Source organism: Aspergillus lentulus (genome assembly GCF_001445615.1).
Source record: "Aspergillus lentulus DNA, contig: Alt08, strain: IFM 54703, whole genome shotgun sequence".
Taxonomy (NCBI): Eukaryota; Fungi; Ascomycota; class Eurotiomycetes; order Eurotiales; family Aspergillaceae; genus Aspergillus; species Aspergillus lentulus.
Genome location: NW_028322118.1, coordinates 373,018 through 394,649, shown reverse-complemented (window position 1 = coordinate 394,649; position 21,632 = coordinate 373,018). Strand labels below are relative to the sequence as shown.

Here is a 21,632-nt window from a genome sequence, read left to right as displayed (position 1 = left end):
ATGGCTGAGAAAATACGAAAAGGACAGAAAAACACAAGAAAAGATATGTGATAGCCAGAATGGATAAATGCAGAAGAAGTTTGAGGAATGATCATAAACTAAAAGTGAAACTTTAGTGTGATATTGTGATGGCAACTCAATTCCGGCCCACAATCAACTTTTCTATATCCGCTGCCGCATCTCTAACTTGAGGACAATAGTGAAGACGCAGCAACTCGCCTTCCCATACTGTTCCCGCAAATACGTTGGTGGTCTCAACGTCAGCGGCGAAGGGGTTGAACACCCCGTCCCCTTTCCGTTCCTCGCTGTTCCACAATGGCGCGATCCGGCGCGCATGGTGCTTGGCGACTTGATTCAGGAGGGACAGCGTCGCGAGTGCAGACTTCTCAGGTACCTGGAGAGAGGCTGTCATGAGCCGTTTGGTAAAACTGCCAAGTCGAATGGTGGGTGGCGTTCCATGAGCGCGGGAAAGAAGCGTAGATTGGAGACACCGAAGGAGGAGGACAGTGGGTGTCTGGAAGTTGACTTTGCTCTTGGATCGGTGCGTTGAGCCGTCTGCTTCGTGTGAGTTTGGATCAGGCAGGCGAAGTGCCTTGGTGGGATTGTATTCAACGTCGGGGTTGACGGAGAGGGAATAAAGGGAGCGGTAGAGATGTTTGACAAAGAAGCTCAGGTCGAGGTGAAGAGATGATGCCGCTTTGCTAACGTCTTGGCCCTCCAAAAGCGCAAAGGCAGTGATAGTGCAAAGCAGAGCCTCGCGTTGAGCATCTCGCGACGTCGATTCGCTTTCGTCCTCTGCTTCCTCTTCGCCATCTTCCACCTCGGATTTGTCGGCGTGGCCGATCAAGTCCTTCAGAGCTTCCAGCAAGTCGCCGAAAAAGTCTTGGTTAATCAGATGTGCGTATTTGGCGAGACCTTCAAGGACGGGCCCCATGAGGTTGGGAATGCGAAGCTTCAGGATGCGGAAGTAAGTGCCGAAGACGAGCTTCAGTGTCTCCGCCTGGTTTTTGTCTCTTTCTTCATGGGACACCAAAGCGTCCGCCTCTTTCATGTCCTTTTCCACGGCCTTTCGCTCCTTCTGCAGCTTGCGCTCTCGCTTGGTGCGGAATTCGCGCTTCTGCTTCGGTTTCTTGCCTTGGAAGGTATTCTCCTCTTCTGCTGACCGGCGGTCTATCCTATCCCTCGAGCCCTTTGCCGAAAATTCGGAGAGAAGTCGTAGATGGAGGAATGTGTCCAAGACACTCTCGTGTATCATGAAATCTTTGGCTTTCATCATCTTTGACAGCAGACGAACAGCTTCCAAAGAGACTATTCCATCATTATCCTTTCGAAATACCTCTTCCATTGTTTCTCGACACTTGACGAAATCAGCATCGATCTGCCTTTTTGCGAGACGATTCACAAGTATTTTCAGCAGCTCCGTGCGGTAGTTGAAATGGGGTACGGAAAGGAGGAGGTTGCAGGCGCAATTGATCGCGATGCTTTTCAAGCCGGGGTCGACGGCTGCAGTATCGCGCTTTGAGGATTTTGTAAGGTCCAACAACTTCTGGACGTAGTGCTTGTACCCAGACAATAGCGATTGTTCAAAGCTCCGGAGCTTGCGCACTTCTTTCGAGACTTTCGCGGACATGTCTTCTTCGCTGAGAGGACGAATCCTGTAACCGGGAATAACATCCTTGTAGACAGCAGCCTGCGCAGCGAGGGCCAGCTTCTGTATCGCGACGTGTTGGCCGTTCTCCACCATATCAGCCATCGTTTTGAAGGAGGAAATGTGCTCTTCTGGGTCCTCGTTGATGATTGTCGCCAATCTCGCAAGCTCTTCCTTCGCTTGAATAACCTGCAACTTCAATGGCACTTTTGGAGTTTCCTCTGCATCTTCCTCGTCATCTTCCATATCATCGTCGTCGAAATCGGCCTCATTTTCATCACCGTCCTCGTCGTCGTCGGTACCGAGAAAGCTGTCAGACTCTTCCGCCTCTGATCCAGACTCGACCATTTGCAACCCTTCTGCCGTCTTAATGGGCAACCTAGTGTTCTCTTTGTCTTTCTTGCCTAGTTTGCGCGGTCGGCGCTCGTAGTCTTGTTCGAGATCCCATTCGGCAGCATTGCTGTAGAAATCGTTGAGAGAATCACGCGAGGGTCGAGAGGAGGTATCCTCCTCATCACTGGGAGGACTTAACCGTCTCCTCTTTATCGTGCGTCCAGGAGCCATAATTTCTGTGCGTAAATTGTTCGAAATCAAATACGGCAATCGTCGAAGTTCGGAGTCGAAACTTTTTTTTCTTCCTTTGAATTTTCCCCGAACGCCAAGAATCTCACGCTAGAGCTCCCGCTCCACCTTGTCTAGAATTTTTGTTCCCGCGGAGCTTCAAGAAATTTTTAATCTGAACAGAGCAGAAGCAAAAATGCGTCAACTTACGGAGCAGGAGTTGCAGACGCTACTTGCCAAGTTGGCAGGCTACACCGGACGGTCACTCAACAACCTCATCGTGCCCCAGTCCGATTCCGAGGAGGAGCGCCACGTCTTTCGTCTGCAGGGAAACCGAGTGTACTACGTGAAGAAGTCACTGGCAGATCTATCGACAAGTTTTCCTCGGGACACCCTTCTTTCTCTTGGAATTTGTATCGGCAAGTTTACCAAGACTGGAAAGTTCAGAATCCATATCACAGGTTCGTTTCTTCTTTCTCGCAGAATCGCAGTGGCATGGCTGGCTAACGAACTGGCATGGTTAGCGCTCGACGTAATTGCCCCTCATGCGAGATACAAGGTCTGGATCAAGGACAATGGTATCATGCCGTACCTCTACGGGTCGAATGTCGTGAAAGCGCACGTCGGAAGATGGAGTGAGGATATCCCAGAGCATACAGGAGTCTTGGTGTACGACTCGAACGACACACCTTTGGTATGGATGGTCTACAACTGCAAAAGTCTTCTGATAGGCAACTGACTTAGCTCAGGGATTCGGTGTTACTGCCCGATCCACTGCTGAGATCCGCAAGCTGGATCCCACTGCGATCGCCGTGTTTCGGCAAGCGGATGTAGGAGAATACCTGAGAGAGGTACGTCGCTCCGTCTCCTTGACGAGGGCTGTTGGGGTCATATTTAAATGCTAACCTTTGCGTAGGAAGATACCCTGTTTACGACCTGATAGAGATGCTTTTCACAGGCAGGATCATATATGGTGTTCGCATACTAGATATCAAGGGATTGTCGCAGGAGTTTGGAGTCTCGCATCTGTTCGGCTACAAAAGTCTTTTCACCTCTATGTCCAATATCAACTATCACCTTCCATTCTACATTATGCATATGCTTTTGGACCGGGAGTAACACGCCATGATTCCTTGGCCTGAGAGTGCGATGATGTCGCACTGTAGCCCTCAAAATCCATCAGACAATAGCTCTCATGATGAGGCAGGTGCTGAATTTACATAGATAGGCAGTCGCAGTATGTAGTCGTGTAAGCTGTTTGCTGTCGAGAGGTCAAACACCGCCAGATATCCGAGACTGCGGATCTGCCTATATATTCCAGATTTTCCGCAGAGAAGTAGATCGCAGAATTTCATTCTCACTCAGAAGGCAATATTTGTATAACCTCATATCGATTTCATGGCGTCGTCAGACTCATACAAAATAGGTGCAGTTGGGCACGTGCCCAACAGAACATCAGTCAGCGCCTCAAATGGCGATGGATCCTTCCTCGTGTGGACCAAGCATCTCTAGACAATCCCTTCAGTTATCACTCTTATACTTTTGGACTCAACTCTGTTGGCCGCGACCAGTGCCTCCAATCTCACTGAGTACTAGCTCAACTCTCACGCTCTCCTCTCATCTGTCGACTCCACCACATCTTAACTCCCCTCCTCGACTATCGCCCGCCATCACCCCACCATGCCACCTTACTCCGGAGTACAGAAGCAACTGATCTCTCAGTTTGTGAACTTCACAGAGGCCAAAGATGCAGTAGCAGCAAAGGTATGTTCTGCAGAAATCAGTCTATCTGATTATCGAGACCCTGCGAAAGTTGTCACTTTTTGAGTTCAGATCACGTGAAATTTTACATTGTCCATCATGCTAATCATACTGGGCTTTACAGTTCCTAAAAGCACATAGATGGAATGTAGAGGAAGCTATTGATGCGTAAGTATTTGAATTTGTTCCTTTCTTTTGCCTTCTTTTGTAAAGATTCCTGTTATGAGTGCATTCTATTCTCCATGCTCGACATCTGCATGAGCTTCACCGAATCTAGAGCGGTATTTGTTGCCTTGGCTCAAACGTGTGGTACATAAGAAGTGCTCCTTTGGAACAGGATTTGTTGTGCGGCCACTGCTCTTTGGATCATACTCTACCGTCGCGTCGCGTCCTGCAACTTGTTCCTGAGTATCTACAGCATGGCTACTCGTGCACTCAACCGTGCATCGAGAGACATCCAACTCAACGACGCCATACCGGGTGCACGCCATACTGGATGGACGCTGAGTCATGTTCCATATCTGCTGAATGGGACGTTCTGTGGTGATTCAACAAGCAGTGGGAAGTGTATGTGTGTTGCTGGTGCCTTTCCTGCTCTCAGATACGTACGTAGTATCTTCCCGCTCTGGCTAGCACTATCAGTCCTCTGCGTTGCAGCCATTTGGATCTGGAAGTGGGGTATCACGCTATGTTGGGTAGTTCAGAATGGCATGCGTTATAACCAGGTATCCACTCTACTTTGCGCTGTCAAAGCCAAGGTCCTATCATCGAGCGACAACTCTCCCTGAGTGAAACAGCTGCTTTCATCGTGATCGTGGAGCTTCCGAGCGACTTGCAATGAGCATCAGATGGACTGAGCTTAGAGTCGGCTGACAAATTCCTTGTATCCGTGGTCTTCTTCGAGTGTGCTCATTCACTCATATCGTTTCGGCGGATCTTGAATCTATTTTATCCGCGATTGCTTCTTTGTTTGGATCTTTCGAATATTTGTCTCTGAGCGAAGACTAACTGAATCGTCAGTTACTTCCAGAGCCCACAAAGCAACGGGGGAAGCACTTCTGCCCTCAACAAGGTTTTCGACTCGTATCGAGGTATTTCCTTGTTGAAGATCCCGACACCAGCTCGTCGCCGTGCGATTGCTAATTGAAGCTTAGATGCACCCGAAGAGAACCCTGACGGGATCGGTATTGAAGGGGCCATGAAGTTCCTGGGGGATATTCAAGTACAATTAGACGAGGTGGCATGCCTGGGAATCGCAGAGCTTCTCAAGTCGCCGTCCATGGGTGAGTTCACGAGGGAAGGCTTCATAAACGGCTGGAGGGGCGTTGGGTAAGTGAGCAATCAAAAACCCATCCTGCACTCGTTTGTTCACCTAATATGGCGGTCTAGATGCGATAATCTACAAAAGATGATTGCTCATGCGGCGGACATTCGAGCTCGTATTCCAGCCGAGCCAGACCTCTTCCGTCGCGTTTATCGGTACACATTTCCTCTCTGTCGTATGCAAGGCCAACGGAATCTCCAGTTCGATATCGCCGCAGAACAGTGGAGATTGTTCTTTACGCCCGAGCACGGTGGCATGCAGTGGAACACGCCTACGACTCCCTGGTTGGACTGGTGGATTGAATACCTCGAAGAGCGTGGAAAGCGACCTGTGAACAAGGATCTGTGGGAGCAGGTCGAAGTGTTCCTGCGCAAGACTCTCGAGGATGAGAATTTTGGTTGGTGGAGTGCTGACGCCGCTTGGCCGGGGACCCTGGATGAGTTTGTGGGTTGGGTGCAGGCGAAACGGGGCAAGTCTGCAGAGGAGATGGAGGTCGAATAATCACTGACAAAGAATAATGGAGTGCATTAATCAGTCTCATTAGGCATGGCCTGATCGCCCTTTTCATCAAGGCTGTGTGCCATCCTTCGTGCTCCGTGGATATATGTGTAAATGAACAAATCAACTGCTCTAGCGTCGACAAGGTCAAACACTATGTTACGGGAGGCTGCACGAGCTTAGAGACTGCTGGTCTATCATCTAGTAAGGGTTAAGTCCGAATCGAGCTGAGGTCCAAACAGCCAGACCAAATTCTAGATAGTTCAAAGCCCAAGGCATCATAAACACTCACATACAATATTTAAAAAGAACCATTCGTCGTAACAGATAAAAAGAAAAGGCATATCTTCATCTCGACATCAGGGGAATCACTGGGTCGAAGAGAGATGTCACATGAGACATGTTCAAGAAATAAATTGCCATGCATAGCAGTCCACCAGCCACAAGCCCAATATCCAAGGAATTCTACAAGACTTCATATCTTGGTCCTAGTTAATCGCGCGGCATGGGATGGACTGGCGAATCATTAGATATATTCGCATTATTTACCGGTAGTCGCCGCCCTTCTCGTACTCGCTGCCGGGGCCACGGCGTTCGGCGTAGCGCTGCTGCATATTAGCGGGGCTCTACTTAAAGCGAGAAGATTAATGTACCTTTCTCAGAGCCTCCAGGCGCTTCTTCTTGGTGTGAGTGTTGACGTAGGTTCCGATGAAGAATCCGATAATGTTGAAGAACGGCACCCAAGTGTGCTCGGGAAGGAACTTCTGGGCGAAAGCGAGCGCCAGAGGTGAGGTGATCCAGCTGACCTTCATGACGGGCATGAAGCCGGCCTTAACGGTTGCGCGGACCTGGTGCAAGGTGCGGGCGCCGGCGATGATAGCCATCGACGTGAGGTAGACTGCGTTTTGAATGGGGGAGACCTGCATTGCGATTGCAGTTAGCATTTGCCGCGCTGAGTGACATGCACTAGCTGTCTGGCGAGTGCATAGGACATGTATGACAGAAACGTACGATCAGGTTGCTGGCGAGGATCTGGAGGATCTTAGCCTTCAAGCTGGTGCGACCAGCAAAGACTTTCTGGAGGATGCCGACGAGCAAGTGGCCCAGGGGCGCACTGATGAACATGCCGTAGAGGGTCATCTTGGGCACCCGAGCGCTGAAGTAATGCCCATGCTTGCTGACATCGTTCGCAATCCAGGATGCTAGGACTTCTTGAAGACCGGAAAGCAAACCGGATGTCAACATCTTCGTGCGCAGGGGATTCGACTGCAGCTGACGCAGGTAGAGCTATGCAATGTTCAAATGCCCGGTTAGCCACCTATCCGCGCAGTACTCTTCCGTTTTCGATCAGCAGCAGGTTAAACATACAGCGAGGTAGCCTGTCTGAGCATTTCCACCCGTCAACCGCTCCCCGACCTTATGCGCCAATTCCTTGGTATCCGCTCGGATTGACTTGGTGACCTCTTCCTGAAACTTGACCGACATGGTTGCTGGTGTTTATTGGGACTTGCGGGTCGGTAGACAGATCGGGTAATGGAGGCGATAAGAATAGCCGATAGCTATGCGCAGTGGGAAAGACGGTCAGTCACAGAGGGTCAGGAATGAGAACGACCACAATTGATAATCGACGGAACGAGAAAATATGAGGCGAGGTGGGTAAGGAGGCCGCTAGGTTGGACAGAAAGGAGAATCGTGGGGTTGGACAAGAGGACGTTTAAAGAGAGCTAAAGGGAAAGGGGCCGGCCGCTGTTTGTTTACGTGAAGAGGAGGCTGGAGAAAGACAGAGGGAGACGGTTATTGATTGCACCAGGGAGCTTACCGAGGCAGCCTGGCCCAGACCACGACACAACAACGACGACTAAGATATAGAAAGAAAGGAGAACAGAGGAACCAAAATGTCTTACTTGCAGCAGCTCCGGAGAGTTATGTGCATGCAATTGATCTAGATATAGACAGACAGGATGTAATGGGGCCCAAACGTCGTTCCTGAGATGGAGATAGATAAATAATATCGGTTATTAGTTGCTTGAAGGTGGAGGGGGACGCATCTCCGATCTCTGAGAACAGCTTCTTATTCGGCCACGCGGTCGGCAGATGGCGGGTTCATCCTGACAGGCCAGGCAACTTCGGGCACCTCCGATATCTGGGGAGTTTTTCTGATATGGTGTTTCTTGGGACCCTTTGGCTGGAAATATATTTGTTTGATTCTGCTAAAGGCGTTCATCAGTTTGTGCTGCTGTTTCTAATAAAGGTAGCGGTCTTTCTGTGTGCATAACGCTGTTGCCATCATTTCTTTTAGGCATGTCATTATGCACATAGTAGAATAAAGAGAGAAGTTACAATAAGGAGCTAAGATAGAAAAATACCACAGAGTTTAGTCAAGAAGACATAGAAGAATGAGGGTCTAGCTATCAAGCTACTTCTTAGGATGCGTTAGTGAACCATGTCCCTGCCTCTATAAACAACAGTACCTCAACCAGAATAACCATCAAGTATGATAATGCTAGAACCAGAGAAATCGCTTCAAGCTCTTTATAATCTCCTAGAACTCTATGATAATATGCTTAACTCTTCACTCATCTATCTGCCACAGTAAAAGTTATGGGATAAGGATGTCCTTAATAGGAAAGCACCTACGATGAACTGACTCTCTGCAGTCAACATCACCATGGCATCGTCGCCGAGAACACCCCATTCACATTTTCCTATTAGAGCGAGAAAGCACACAGCACATTTTCAGTTGTCATGACTCCTCCTAATACCCCACTTCTTTCTTCCATAGCCAACCTCTCAACACGTATGCAAAGCCATGGCGAACAATGGAGAGGGGAGCTCGAGACCTCATCCTGGATGGCACCGCAGAGTCCCCGAAGCGCAGCCTCCTCGAGTTCCATTCCCTTGCATCAACCCGCCGCCAGTGCCTAGACCTGAAGACGTCCTGCCTGATATTTTTGAGCAGCGGCCGGACATATACCCAGGAAGAACATGGCGAGGATGGCGTCTTCGAGCGCCCTTTGGCCCGAAATACAACCTTCCGCAGTATGAGATGAACAAACAGTGTACTCATGGCATTATGGTTCGCCGGTTTGTGGACGATCGTATACTTTGTCCCAACTGCGCTCGCCAACCCCTACTCGGATGGTTGCTCCTCTGCGTCGAAGATCTCGATCAACCAAACGGTCCGGGGCTGTCCCAAGGAATTTCCAGGGCCATGATAAACGGTCACTACACCTTCAGAGAGAGAACGATCGTGAGGCAACAGAGGGCAATCGTGTTGCAGCATATGGAGCAAGAGTATGGGCCGGCAGCAGCTCCGTTTTCACGCATTGAAGTCATCCAGGGAGTCGAGCCGGGCGACGAGGACAATGACAACGGCAATGATGGAGTGCCCACAGAGAGAATTGATGGTGTCCGTCGGCAGAATCATGTAGAATCAATGCCTTGCCCGGAACAACCTTCCAGGCAGCCGCGTCCAGCTTGCCGATTCTGGTGCTGCTACCATTGTATGGATCATATCCCTGAGCGTGCCTTCATCCATCTTGACGGCTTTTTCAACGATCCATGTACTGCGATCACCCTTCCATGGGAGCTCAGCAACAAAAGGGTTTCCGACGCTAGGGTTGTCCGCCACTTGGACAATCATTACAAGCAGAGGGAGCATTTCTTCGGGCTACCGACACCTCCTTACACATCATCCGAAAGCATCAGTCTCGCAATAATGCAGCCCCAATTTATGCGCCTTTGCGCAATTGCATCACGGATTGATCTGAGTAGGTTTTGCGATCCGTTGGAAGTCAGAGTATTTTCAAGCGCGGGTCTTATTGCCGAGCTCAGTGACAGCGGATCAGCACATTCCTTTTTGAGCGGCGGCTCGAGAAGCATCTTGATAGCTTATGCTGAAGAGAACGCCGTTGAGCCTGCTGAAGTACGGAGCACTCATGAGCGTGAAAGTGACCTTGATGTCGAAGTAGGCGATGATGATTATGGCTTGGAATCGCTATTTCGCAGTACGACTGGAGATATTTGCGATCTCGAATGATCACGTCAGCCAATAGCCAACCAGCTCGCTGGGCGAAACAGTCTGATGCGAGATTGGAGCCAAATCTGTTGGATAAGTGAATTAAACAGCCCTAGAGGATGCTGTTGAAGCTGTTCACAAGTACCTGGAACCTGTCTGTTAATCTTATTCATTGGCTATCATTGTCATCATTCATCGGCCAGTAAAATATCAATGCAAGGATTGCTTGGGAAGGAATCTCGATTTCCTTGACAGTTCGGGTCAAGCCAGAGATAGGGAGACCTCTGGAGATACTACTCGCAGTCAGTTGACCTTATGTAGTAGGTTCGACCGTCACGAACCGACCTCTGCAGATCGAAGGCAGAGTAAATTATGAGTATTCCGTATGTACCGTGGACTTGTGATTTTCCTTCTTGTTGAAGTTGGACGTCTTTGGTTTCATTATTGCACACTAGCTGCCTGCACGCTCCGAATTCCGAGCCTCGGCTCCAGCGCTGTGAGCATAGATCCTCATCAGATGCTCCATACTACTAATCTCCTTAAATCTCAGAAAGCTGCGACGCGACTTCTCCACAATTTTTTTTTTGAAATATAATCAGACAGTCAGATACCACTATGACAGACTCTGAAAAGACACTCGCTTCGTCAGAGCCCCCTGTGGCACCTGAAAATGAAGCGCCCAGTGTGGGGAAGCCCGTAACCCCCGCGGGGATTTCACCGCCGGTATCGTCCTCTTCAGCGAGGAATGATACCCAACGCAAGTTGCTGGAAGCTCTCAAGGCGACAGACTACAATATTGAACGACTAGACCGGTAAGTATATGTCAATTCCAATGCCCTCTGCTGTTGCCAAAGCGCGACGCGACGCGCATGTGACTAACAACAACTACACTCGATAGACTCCTATCCACAGCCTACGGCCAAGAACGAGTCTTCGCCGCTACCGGGTATCTCACTCATGCTCTTCATCATCTCATTACTTCTGCGCCATGGATCGCTGTGCAAACGCGACTGGGCCTTCTTGCCCGGTTGAACAATCGTACGAAATCTACACGCAACACCACCGCTCCGTCCTCGTCGCCCCAATCCCGGCTCCTCGCCCTTTCCTCTCTCATGTCTGAGACCCGTTATACCATTCGGCTCTTGGGTCTAGTTCCCCTATGGACATGGGGATCCGCCACTTTGAAGTCACCACCTTCGGATCCCATTATTCGCAACTTGACCCTGGCCCAGGTGGCCGTGAACATGGTATACCAATTCCTCGAGAACGTGGGCTACCTGGCATCCAAGGGAGTTATCTCAAAGAAGTGGATCGATCGATGGGGAGGCATCAACAAGTGGTATCTGTGGAGCATCCGGGCCTGGTTCGGCCATATTATCTTCCAGTTCTTCGTGCTTTGGAGACAGGTTGTCTTGCGGAGGAGGAAGATTGCAAGTGACCCGGTCAAGGCGCAGACGAAGGAGGGCCAGGAGGAACTGAGGGCGGAGATTCGTGCCTGGAAGAAGGCTCTGGTCAATAACGTGTGCTGGGCTCCGTTGTGTCTTCACTGGTGTTTCGAAAATGGCGTCGGCATCCCCAATAGTTTGTCGGGTGTGATCAGTTTCATGGCTGGCGCTTGGGGATTCTACGATCTTTGGGCTGCGACTGCGAAGTTATGATCGCGATTTGGTGACTCACTCTCTCACTCGTGCTCACTCGTGTATAATTCTGCTCCCATCTTCTTTAGTGATATAGAGAGGTAGATATCATGGATGCAACCCTGTAACTTTTCTATTTAGTCCAGTCTCAGTGGCAGTTGTTAGATTTTAGGTTTATCCAATCTACGTTACCTCGGCGGGTATACGATCAACCAGCTCATTCCTGTAAAGTGTGAGAATCATACATTATAATGGACGGCACGATGAAAAGGTATGCCAGCACCAGGTCTGGCTCACTGCCAAGACACACTTGTCCCTATACATTGATGCCTCAGGCACACAGGCAAAGTATGTCCTGCGGTTGTCTGCCAGGGTGGCAAACCCATGCATGAAGCTTAGCATTTGTGAAGCATTGTCATCTCAAAGGAAGCATGAAGACTGATAAGGCCACGTAGTTACGCAGCATGGATTTCAAAGCAAATCTCCGTCCCTCTAGTGGTTGGATACGACCATCTTCCATTCGCTTCTTCCTTTGGGCGGTGGCGGCATCTGTGGCTGATGAACCTGAGGCGGCTTAAGTCATCAGTCCGAGAGGCACCGAACCTATCGTCACCTCTTTAACTGGAGCTGTTGCTGCCAACCTCCGAACCTCACATCCATCTCTCTTACATCCACCTACCACCTGTCTTCACCTCCCTTTGTCCCCCAGACACCTCATCTCGTCTGTCGGACTCTACAACTCTCTAATAGTTTTATTCAATTTTCCTTTCTCGCTTTTTTTTGCCTACTTGGCAGTTGAGCACATCCGAGCGACATCCTTGATACCTGCAGATTGTCTAGGTTGCTTCAAGAGCTTGTTCACACAACTACTGTATCTCAGTATTCGTCAAAATGAGCGCAGAACCAGACCACGCTCATGACAAGAAGAGGGTGCACCTCCAGTACGTCCTTGGTTTCTCGGTTCTTCGTCTTACAGGGTCCTCATGCTAACGAACTAACAGCGACGCCTCGGGCGCCGAGAAGAAAGAGGTAAAGTTCTAGTGGCGTCAACAAGCGGTCAACATTAGTACTGACTCTTCAAAACGCAGGAGCTCGATACCTCTACAGCCATCCTCAAGAAGAAGAAGAAGCCCAACTCGTTGATGTAAGCTCATCGCACGCTGATGGCTATTGAAGTGGCGGACGTGGATACTGACTTAATTTGCCTAGTGTGACCGATGCCGTCAACGATGACAACTCAGTTATTGCCCTTTCCAACAATACCATGGAGACGCTCCAGCTTTTCCGTGGTGACACAGTCTTGGTGAAGGGCAAGAAGCGGAAGGATACCGTTTTGATTGTGCTTGCTGATGATGACCTGGATGATGGAAGCGCCCGCATCAACCGTGTCGTGAGACACAATCTGCGTGTCAAGCACGGTGACATTATCACCGTTCACCCTTGCCCAGATATCAAATATGTAGGCTCGCCTTTGATGTTCCCCAAACGAAAGCAGAAAACTGACCCATTATTCTCTGCAGGCCAAGCGGATTGCCGTCCTTCCCATTGCAGACACCGTAGAGGGTCTGACTGGATCGCTTTTCGATGTCTACCTCGCCCCATACTTCCGTGAAGCCTACAGACCCGTGAAACAGGGAGACCTGTTCACAGTACGTGGAGGTATGAGACAGGTGGAGTTCAAGGTTGTTGAGGTCGATCCCCCAGAGTACGGTATTGTCGCACAAGATACCATCATCCACTGCGAGGGTGAGCCAATCCAGCGGGAGGATGAGGAGGGCAACCTGAACGAGGTCGGTTATGACGATATCGGTGGTTGCAGAAAGCAGATGGCACAGATCCGTGAATTGGTCGAGTTGCCTCTGCGTCACCCTCAGCTGTTCAAGTCCATCGGTATCAAGCCGCCCCGTGGTATTCTGATGTACGGTCCTCCTGGTACCGGTAAGACACTGATGGCTCGTGCCGTTGCGAACGAGACTGGTGCCTTCTTCTTCCTTATCAACGGTCCCGAAATCATGTCCAAGATGGCCGGTGAATCCGAATCGAATTTGCGCAAGGCGTTCGAGGAGGCCGAGAAGAACTCTCCCGCCATTATCTTCATTGATGAAATCGACTCCATCGCCCCTAAGCGTGAGAAGACCAACGGAGAGGTCGAGCGCCGTGTCGTCTCTCAGCTCTTGACTCTTATGGACGGCATGAAGGCTCGTTCCAACGTTGTCGTCATGGCCGCCACTAACCGCCCCAACTCCATCGACCCTGCCCTCCGTCGTTTCGGCCGTTTCGACCGTGAAGTTGATATCGGTATCCCCGACCCCACTGGCCGTCTCGAGATCCTGTCCATCCACACCAAGAACATGAAGCTCGCTGAGGATGTCGATCTGGAGACCATTGCCGCCGAGACCCACGGTTACGTCGGTTCCGATCTTGCCTCTCTCTGCTCTGAGGCCGCTATGCAGCAGATTCGTGAGAAGATGGATCTGATCGATCTTGACGAGGACACCATTGACGCGGAGGTGCTTGACTCCCTTGGCGTTACAATGGAGAACTTCCGTTACGCTCTCGGCGTGTCAAACCCCTCTGCTCTCCGCGAGGTTGCCGTCGTCGAGGTTCCCAACGTCCGTTGGGAGGATATTGGTGGTTTGGAGGAGGTCAAGCGCGAGCTCATCGAGAGTGTCCAATACCCCGTGGATCACCCCGAAAAGTTCCAGAAGTTCGGCCTTTCGCCATCTCGTGGTGTTCTGTTCTATGGTCCTCCTGGTACTGGTAAGACCATGCTTGCCAAGGCCGTGGCGAACGAGTGTGCTGCCAACTTCATCTCGGTCAAGGGACCTGAGCTTCTGAGCATGTGGTTCGGTGAGTCCGAGAGCAACATCCGGGACATTTTCGACAAGGCCCGTGCTGCTGCCCCTTGCGTCGTTTTCCTTGACGAGTTGGATTCGATCGCCAAGTCCCGTGGTGGTTCCGTCGGCGACGCTGGTGGTGCCTCTGACCGTGTGGTCAACCAGCTTCTTACTGGTAAGTAGCTTGACAAGCCTTGCGATATAAATTAACTGTGACTAACGAATACTTTAGAAATGGACGGCATGACATCGAAGAAGAACGTCTTTGTCATTGGTGCTACCAACAGACCCGAGCAGCTTGATGCTGCGCTGGTCCGTCCTGGTCGTCTTGATACCCTGGTCTACGTGCCTCTGCCCGATCAGGCTTCTCGTGAGAGTATTCTCAAGGCTCAGCTCCGCAAGACCCCTGTCGCTCCAGACGTTGATATTGCCTTCATTGCCAGCAAGACTCATGGATTCTCTGGTGCCGATCTTGGATTTGTCACCCAGCGTGCCGTCAAGCTGGCCATTAAGGAATCCATTGCTGCGGATATTGAGCGTCAGAAGCAGCGCGAGGCTGCTGGTGAGGATGTCAAGATGGAGGATGAGGACGAGGAGGAGGACCCGGTGCCCCAGCTCACCCGTGCTCACTTCGAGGAGGCTATGAAGTCGGCTCGCCGCTCCGTCAGCGATGTGGAGATCCGCCGTTACGAGGCTTTCGCTCAGAGCCTGAAGAACTCCGGTGGCAGCAGCTTCTTCCGCTTCCCGTCTTCGGGTGAGATCCAAAATAACGACACATTCGGTGAAGCCGGCAATGATGACAGCCTCTACGACTAAATGGGTGTTCTCTAATGAGCTTGGTCCGTTTCCATTTTACAGTCTCCTATCCTCTAGTAGCTAGATCTAGCCTTGGCTTATGACCCCTGGAGATGTGAACGGGATTCACCTGTTGACACGAATGCGTATCTATTGTTTTACATTTTGCTTACTTCCTTACGATAAAGATCCCTTGAGCTTGTATCTCCGCATACGCCTCATGTACGGGCGGACGAGGAAGATCGATACATTTGAGCTTGAGCAGTCCTCTTTTACAGCTTAGAACGTAAATGAGAAAGTTGGTTCTTAAACCTTGTACAATGATCGGATATGGTATCAAATGGCAAAATCCCATCCCTCTAGACTCCCAGAAAGTGCGACCGAAAAACCGTAAGCCATGACGAACGCCTGCATGAGCCAAAGTAAAGGTATCCCCAGGAATGGAAGCGAAGAAGTGACATGGAGCAACACTCAAAGTAGGACGGAAACCCTTGAAGCAATGCTTCATTTGACCTGTTTCCCCGTTTTGGGCTTCTTCTCCGTCTTCTTGGTGGGACTTGTATCACCATTCTTTACCGACGACTCCCCGGCCTTGGAGATCTTGGCTTTCTCCTTCTCCCCCTCGGCCTCTAAGCTCCCCTTGCTCTCCGACACATGCTCGCTCTGATGCAAGGCGTTCAAGTCCGGATCATCCTCTATCACAATCACCTCCCTCAACACCTCCTTGATGGCCCGCACCCCCTGCTCCACCACCGCCTTGGGAATCCGCACGTCCACCTCGTCTAGCTCGGCCCAGTCGTCCTCGCTGTTATTGCTGTTTCCATTCCCGTTCTGCGACGCTGCCGAGGGCGGCTTTATCCCCGCGGCGGAGGCGACGACTGCCTCGACGACGTCGTCGAAGCGCTCACAGCGGCCGGCGCGGAGGAGCTCGAGGGAGAGTTTTCGGATCTTTTCGGTCCAGCCGAGGCGTTGGAGGGAGGAGAGGAGCGTTGCGTGGAGGTCTTCGAGGGCGGTGGTGGAGGCGAGGTGTGTGAGGAGGTCGCTTTCGAGGGTTTCGGGCGTGAGGGTGTTGGGCGAGGAGGGAGAGGAGGTGTTTGATGGTGGCGGGGATGTTGTGGAGGGCATTCTTCCTTCCTGTCTCTTTCTTTTCTCTGAGGTTTTGGTTCTGAGTCGAGCTTTTCTGCTGCTGTTGTGGTTGTAGTGGTGAGCTTGTCGGGGTTGAGATGTCGGCGGCCGGTATCTAGTCTACTGGATGGTAGGGAAGTTTTTCGGGTGAGGTGAGGACGTGACTGACGACGATGGTCGTTCAGTTACGCCGTAGTATTGTGGTTTTGCTTTTGATCCGTCCGATTGAGGGAGCTGGGTTCCTGCCCTTCCTTCTTTGCTGCGGATCGAGTTGTAGGCCGTCGTGCTGGTGCTGGCGCTGCAGTGGGGAGGGAGGTTGTGATGCGACGCTGTTCCCGCGGCGGGTACGGAGAGCCTGCTGCAGGATTGAATCGCGCGTTTCTGTGATGGCGTGTTTTTAATATTGGATGGAGTTCATGGCGCTGTTGCGATTTGTGCCTTGTCATGTCAACTCTTACCTTGGGTTTGTAGAGTGCTTGTTGGCGAGCGCCTGGAATTGATGACGCCGATACTTCACTCTCAGAAGAATTTCGTTCCGGCCAAGGCAGGAGATACTGGGACTAATTCCGAACAGAGTTGAAGTGCAGTGGAAACGATAAGGTAGATATATCCATGCAGCAAGAAGGATTTGTGTTATTGACAATAGACGCAAGCTCTATTGTGCTCATTCGAAGTGTAGGATATTTCAGAGGACCTCGGTGTTGGGAGGCCAATTCCGCCGCATTTTGCCCCGGAGCGTTGATTGAAGCAACGAGTCCCAAGACATTGGTATTGACATTGACAATGTTTACTACGAGCAATATGAATCATTCTTGAAGACTTCTTTAGCATCATCCTCATTGCCAACATTGTCGATCTTCAAATTCATGTATGATTTATCTGGTGTTTGAATTCCTACGGGGGAACGGGTCCTCGTGTATCACGACCGGTGACTCTATTATGATGAGGTACATTTCTGGACTCTGGGATAAGCATCAAAACAATTTCGAGTATCAACGCATTGACACTTATACAGTCCAGAAGCTGTATGCATTATCCATTCATTGTTGGCGCTTTGAACAGCCCCAAGCGCCAGAGTGGGTATCAGTTGCATTGGAATTTCTATTGACAATGCAGAAGCATTGCACAGGTCATTATTATTGATCGAGTCAATGGGACGATAAAGGTAAATTGAAAGACCATAATGGAGCTCTTTGCTTTTGTTGGGGAGGTTGTCAATCAATAGAAGATATGGTCCACTGATGAACAACCAAATACATATCATGACGCTTTCCACTGTTGCCAGTTGAGAGCCAAGGCGCACCACTTGCTCATGCAATGCCTGCCATAGTTGACATCACAATACCTTGGTCTCTAGGAAGAAATCTACCGATTACGCTGAAGAAGGAACTGCTGCTTCATCTGTACTCTGCACTAGATACTCCCCGGAGCGCAGAGACGTCAGAAGTCTGTCGACCAAAGACCAAGACTGATCCTAAATTTATGAACCAGACAGAGCCTTGCTCTGTAGACAATTAGCGCATGAAAGAGAGTCAATAGTCAAAAAAAAAAAAAAAAAATATCTCAATAAAGAGGCATCAGAGAATAGCCCAGAATAGAAATGCAATATTAGCACGATGATAGCGGAGCATTGCGACTCTTTAGGCCCAAAATGTACAGGTCCCCGGCACTATTGATTTTTGACAGCGCCTATCATGAATAACATTGAGCATTATTGAAGATTTTATACTCTGTGGATACCATCAACGTCAGTAGACTTTTGCCCCTGCGTACTGATGGGAGACTGGACCTTGGATAATTGGGGATGACTGAGACAAGAAGATAGTAGTTGGACTTGTGCAATACTCATTAACAGTGTAACTTGACCACTAGTTCGTCGAGGCCGTTGATAGCTTACTTGCCCCTTTTCCGGTGCATTGACTTGAGGTATTAATGATCAACGACTAGGATACTGGACAGACCTGAGTCGGAGAAGGGATAGTCTTGACGAGTAAACCACCTGGCAGGATACGGGGAAATCAAGGAGAATGCGACATATTTCGAACTCGGAACTCGGTAGCGAGACCACGCTTAAACAAGTCATCCAGCAAGCTTCATCGGCAAGCAGAGTAAGGTAATACCAATCAGCACCGTCATCGGTGTCACTTTTTTTGTTCCTTCGTCCTCAGTCAGGAACAGCTTAATCGAGAAGTAAGGGGGTCCAGACCAGGGTCACGTGCAAACTCCAACTTTAGAAGCGCTGACCAGTGCCACTCCTTTTTCGGATTGGTCATTAATAAGGTACCTTAGCAAGGAAGAAAAAGAGTTACTCCACGTCCCAGATCAGGTACTTCCATTAGGTAGATAGATTGTTCCTTAGGTCTTAGGTACATACCACTCTGGTACTCGAGGAAGAAACTATCATCACTCTCTATTTTGATTTATTCCTCTTCCTTGACATTTCCTCCTCTTCACCTTCTTTTCCTCAATTCTCGCTCGTGGATTAAATACCACTCTTTTGTTAATTTACTGTTCTTCCCGTTTGGGAGAAGATCCGCTGCTCCCCCCGCTCTCTCACTCTCCAACCACTACTGCCTTGGTGGCCTCAGGAACATATTCTTCGGTTCCAACCTCGACTATACCTCTCATCGTGACGAAACTCGCTATCTCGACTTACTACCATCTTACGAAGGACCTTAGTTCAGTCGCTGGCCTTCACGAACCTACCTCCCTTCCGTTCCGTCCCCGCATCTTGACGATTCCTGGCTGCCTCTAACCGCCATTGTTCCCCGTCCATGTGGCTTACCTGCTTGGCTCAGCTGCCCTCATCACTTGGATCACCCCCCGACCTCGCTTAATCGCAGCTCTGGATGACCTCGACCGCGATCTTCTAAAGCAGACCAAATACTATCTCATAATCTATGCACCCCGTCTTCTCACTTTGCAGTCACTCTTCACAGTAGTGTTGCTGCAGAGCCGACTTTCTGCGCCGACGTCCACTCCATTCCTCTTCGCTCCCGTGGACGTCATTGTCGGCTCCCTAGCCTCCTTCTACAGACATGTCTCTGCATACATCCTATCACGCGGACTCCGACGCGGATGATGAGTACGAACGGAGTGTGATTACCTCCCCTCATCTAGCGACCGACTCCGAGGCCTCTCCCTCCGACTCCGAATTCCCTTCGGCCGAACACACTCCTAGGACATTTGCAAACCCTGAGGAAGACCCTCGATCGCCGAAGACCATCATTACAGAGTGGACCGCTGAGGAATGCGCAAACTGGCTTGCCGCCCTTGGTCTCCGTCAGTACTGCGCAATCTTTCTTGGTAAGTTGGCCGCCTAACAGAAAGAACAATGGGGACCATTAGACAGAACTCTGGAGCGTGGGAAAAGCTACTAACCTGCCTACTCGTTATAGAGAACGAAATCGTTGGCGAAGCACTGATTGCGCTCAAACACGAGGAACTGAAAGAGATGGGAATCACCAGCGTTGGGCACCGATTGACCATTTTGAAGAGTGTATACGAGACTAAAGTCAAGCAAGACATTCCCCTCGACCCGGACCACTACATACCTCTTTGTAGGTACCATTCCATGCTGGCGTGGGTGTTCGTTCTAACTGTTCTGTAGCGGCGGACCAAAGCATGAACGAAACGGCCACACAAGAGGACATTGCTCGTTTGATACAGTCGATCCGGTTACGAGATGAAAAAATAGTCAGTGTCGAGTCGGAGTTGCGGCGCGTTGCAGAGGAGTATCGCCGGCTTCGCGAAGAGCTTCTTCCTGTCTTCAAAATGGCCAAGGATCGATCACAACCACTGCCGCCTCCATCATCCGCGGGCCCAGGAGCCGATGGCCACTACGAAGGCCAAACCCTTGTGTCGCCCTCCGGAAACACCTTGATTGAGCGTGCAGCGTCCGGAATCTCTCGGACTTTCTCCAAACGCGTCTACACTGGGGGTACCACACCAAAAAATAACTCGCCTACGCATATCCCTCCATCGATACACGAAGGACGACCGTACAACGACAACGGTGGACTGGACCCTTCTGCTGCCGCGAATTCGTCCCATCTTAGCGCCTTGAATGGCAAGCCACAGTTGTCACCGGGCATGCCATCGCCGACGTCTCCTGGTGCTCACTACGGTGCCCATCAGACGCTTGCATCACGTTCTTACACACAACCGAATTCGGGTCGCACAGGCTATGATCATCCAGAAGATACTCCGACGTCACAATCACGTCCCGATCGGTTGAATCCCACGCCCACACAAGCGTCACGCCCTGATGTTCCCACACGGTCCGATTCCCGAGCGGGTGCTGATCCACCTAGCGTCGAGATCTTCAAGTCATTCCGTGTTTCGATGGATGACCCTTGTCATAAGGTTCTTCCCGCGGCACTCAAAAAGTACAATATCAATGCCGATTGGAAGCAGTATGCATTGTACATTGTGTACGGTGATCAAGAGCGATGTCTAGGACTTGAGGAGCGGCCGCTTATTCTCTTCAAGCAACTGGAGAAGGAGGGAAGAAAACCGATGTTTATGCTACGAAAACAGCTGCATCCCGTTGACAACGCTTACACCAGCGGGGGGTCTGCCCCCAATAGTGCAGGTTTCGAGGGCAGACAAGGCCAGATCAACCTACCCGGCGGTGTATTGTGATGCAAACGTGGGTATAGACTGCTCGAGGAAGAAAATGAACCGAAAAGCGAGTGTCGCGACATCCAAACTGTTGCTTGAGATACCCCCTTCCCCTGATACCCTCCTTGACGGCGATCACGCGTTTCTATTATCTCTTCGAATTTACAATCTTCATCTCATCTTCCTCACCCTTTGGGCTTGGGTTTGTTATATAAGCGGTGTTTGGTGTTGCAGGGAATCTGGAAAGGTAAAATAAGCAGACGGCTGGTTTGGCACTACACCACATATGCATATTTGCTCCTTTTCTTCTTGACTTTTGTCTTCTTGGTCTTTTCATACAGCCTTTCTTCTACATAATTCTCATCATTCTTGTTCACTATCCATTCTATTCTATCCTCTCTAGTCATACTCATCTTCCCTGCGCAATGAACTACGGTTGCATGGACATTGTTTCTCTTCAGAAAGGATCTTACTTCTGAACGGATGATAAGTCATAAATCTATCCGACTCGCCTGCCTGGACCTCCTCGAATTGCCTCGGCCTTGCACAAAAGCAAACTCAGCCTGTCAGCTACGCTCCTCGATATCCAACAACTTCTCAGGATGAATTGATAACAAAAAAGGAAGGAAAAAGGGACAAAAAAAATACAACAGCCGGGATTCGCTTCTGGTCACCCACCTAACAACTAACCGGCCGGCGTGTTTCTTGAGCGCACTCAATACCCAGGTGGGTGTGTTGATTTTCTGACGCGTTGCGGATACACGGAGTGTGCACAGACTTTTGACCCCCTATGTACTGCCTCACG

The 21,632-nt window shown here is 50.3% G+C and overlaps 9 protein-coding genes across 9 annotated transcripts; 6 read left to right on the top strand and 3 right to left on the bottom strand.

Annotated features, from left to right (window-relative positions):
* Positions 1–136: 136 nt before the first annotated feature.
* ALT_3397 (nuclear export protein Noc3) lies at positions 137–2,212 on the bottom strand (the record flags this gene model as incomplete). Its single annotated transcript, XM_033556589.1, has 1 exon — positions 137–2,212. The coding sequence occupies one exon, from the start codon at positions 2,210–2,212 to the stop codon at positions 137–139; it is 2,076 nt and encodes a 691-aa protein (XP_033412480.1).
* A 193-nt stretch (positions 2,213–2,405) lies between these two features.
* Positions 2,406–3,149, top strand: ALT_3396 (ribosome biosynthesis protein NIP7; the record flags this gene model as incomplete). Its single annotated transcript, XM_033556590.1, has 4 exons — positions 2,406–2,670; positions 2,734–2,903; positions 2,959–3,060; positions 3,126–3,149. The coding sequence occupies 4 exons, from the start codon at positions 2,406–2,408 to the stop codon at positions 3,147–3,149; spliced, it is 561 nt and encodes a 186-aa protein (XP_033412481.1).
* A 740-nt stretch (positions 3,150–3,889) lies between these two features.
* On the top strand, positions 3,890–5,795 carry ALT_3395 (defective in cullin neddylation 1 family protein; the record flags this gene model as incomplete). Its single annotated transcript, XM_033556591.2, has 5 exons — positions 3,890–3,973; positions 4,095–4,138; positions 4,991–5,061; positions 5,125–5,299; positions 5,360–5,795. 5 exons carry the CDS (start codon positions 3,890–3,892, stop codon positions 5,793–5,795), a joined length of 810 nt encoding a protein of 269 aa, XP_033412482.2.
* Positions 5,796–6,337: 542 nt separating this feature from the next.
* Positions 6,338–7,277, bottom strand: ALT_3394 (Mpv17/PMP22 family protein; the record flags this gene model as incomplete). The annotated part of the gene is made up of 4 exons (XM_033556592.1): positions 6,338–6,397; positions 6,446–6,712; positions 6,804–7,079; positions 7,161–7,277. The coding sequence occupies 4 exons, from the start codon at positions 7,275–7,277 to the stop codon at positions 6,338–6,340; spliced, it is 720 nt and encodes a 239-aa protein (XP_033412483.1).
* A 1,324-nt stretch (positions 7,278–8,601) lies between these two features.
* On the top strand, positions 8,602–9,831 carry ALT_3393 (uncharacterized protein; the record flags this gene model as incomplete). The annotated part of the gene is made up of 1 exon (XM_033556593.2): positions 8,602–9,831. One exon carries the CDS (start codon positions 8,602–8,604, stop codon positions 9,829–9,831), a length of 1,230 nt encoding a protein of 409 aa, XP_033412484.2.
* A 594-nt stretch (positions 9,832–10,425) lies between these two features.
* Positions 10,426–11,468, top strand: ALT_3392 (uncharacterized protein; the record flags this gene model as incomplete). The annotated part of the gene is made up of 2 exons (XM_033556594.2): positions 10,426–10,622; positions 10,709–11,468. The coding sequence occupies 2 exons, from the start codon at positions 10,426–10,428 to the stop codon at positions 11,466–11,468; spliced, it is 957 nt and encodes a 318-aa protein (XP_033412485.1).
* Positions 11,469–12,338: 870 nt separating this feature from the next.
* cdc48 (AAA family ATPase CDC48) lies at positions 12,339–15,100 on the top strand (the record flags this gene model as incomplete). Its single annotated transcript, XM_033556595.1, has 6 exons — positions 12,339–12,388; positions 12,449–12,476; positions 12,536–12,591; positions 12,657–12,906; positions 12,968–14,459; positions 14,517–15,100. 6 exons carry the CDS (start codon positions 12,339–12,341, stop codon positions 15,098–15,100), a joined length of 2,460 nt encoding a protein of 819 aa, XP_033412486.1.
* Positions 15,101–15,583: 483 nt separating this feature from the next.
* On the bottom strand, positions 15,584–16,204 carry ALT_3390 (uncharacterized protein; the record flags this gene model as incomplete). Its single annotated transcript, XM_033556596.1, has 1 exon — positions 15,584–16,204. The coding sequence occupies one exon, from the start codon at positions 16,202–16,204 to the stop codon at positions 15,584–15,586; it is 621 nt and encodes a 206-aa protein (XP_033412487.1).
* Positions 16,205–19,242: 3,038 nt separating this feature from the next.
* ALT_3389 (adaptor protein STE50) lies at positions 19,243–20,848 on the top strand (the record flags this gene model as incomplete). Its single annotated transcript, XM_033556597.2, has 3 exons — positions 19,243–19,510; positions 19,603–19,764; positions 19,815–20,848. 3 exons carry the CDS (start codon positions 19,243–19,245, stop codon positions 20,846–20,848), a joined length of 1,464 nt encoding a protein of 487 aa, XP_033412488.1.
* Positions 20,849–21,632: the final 784 nt, after the last annotated feature.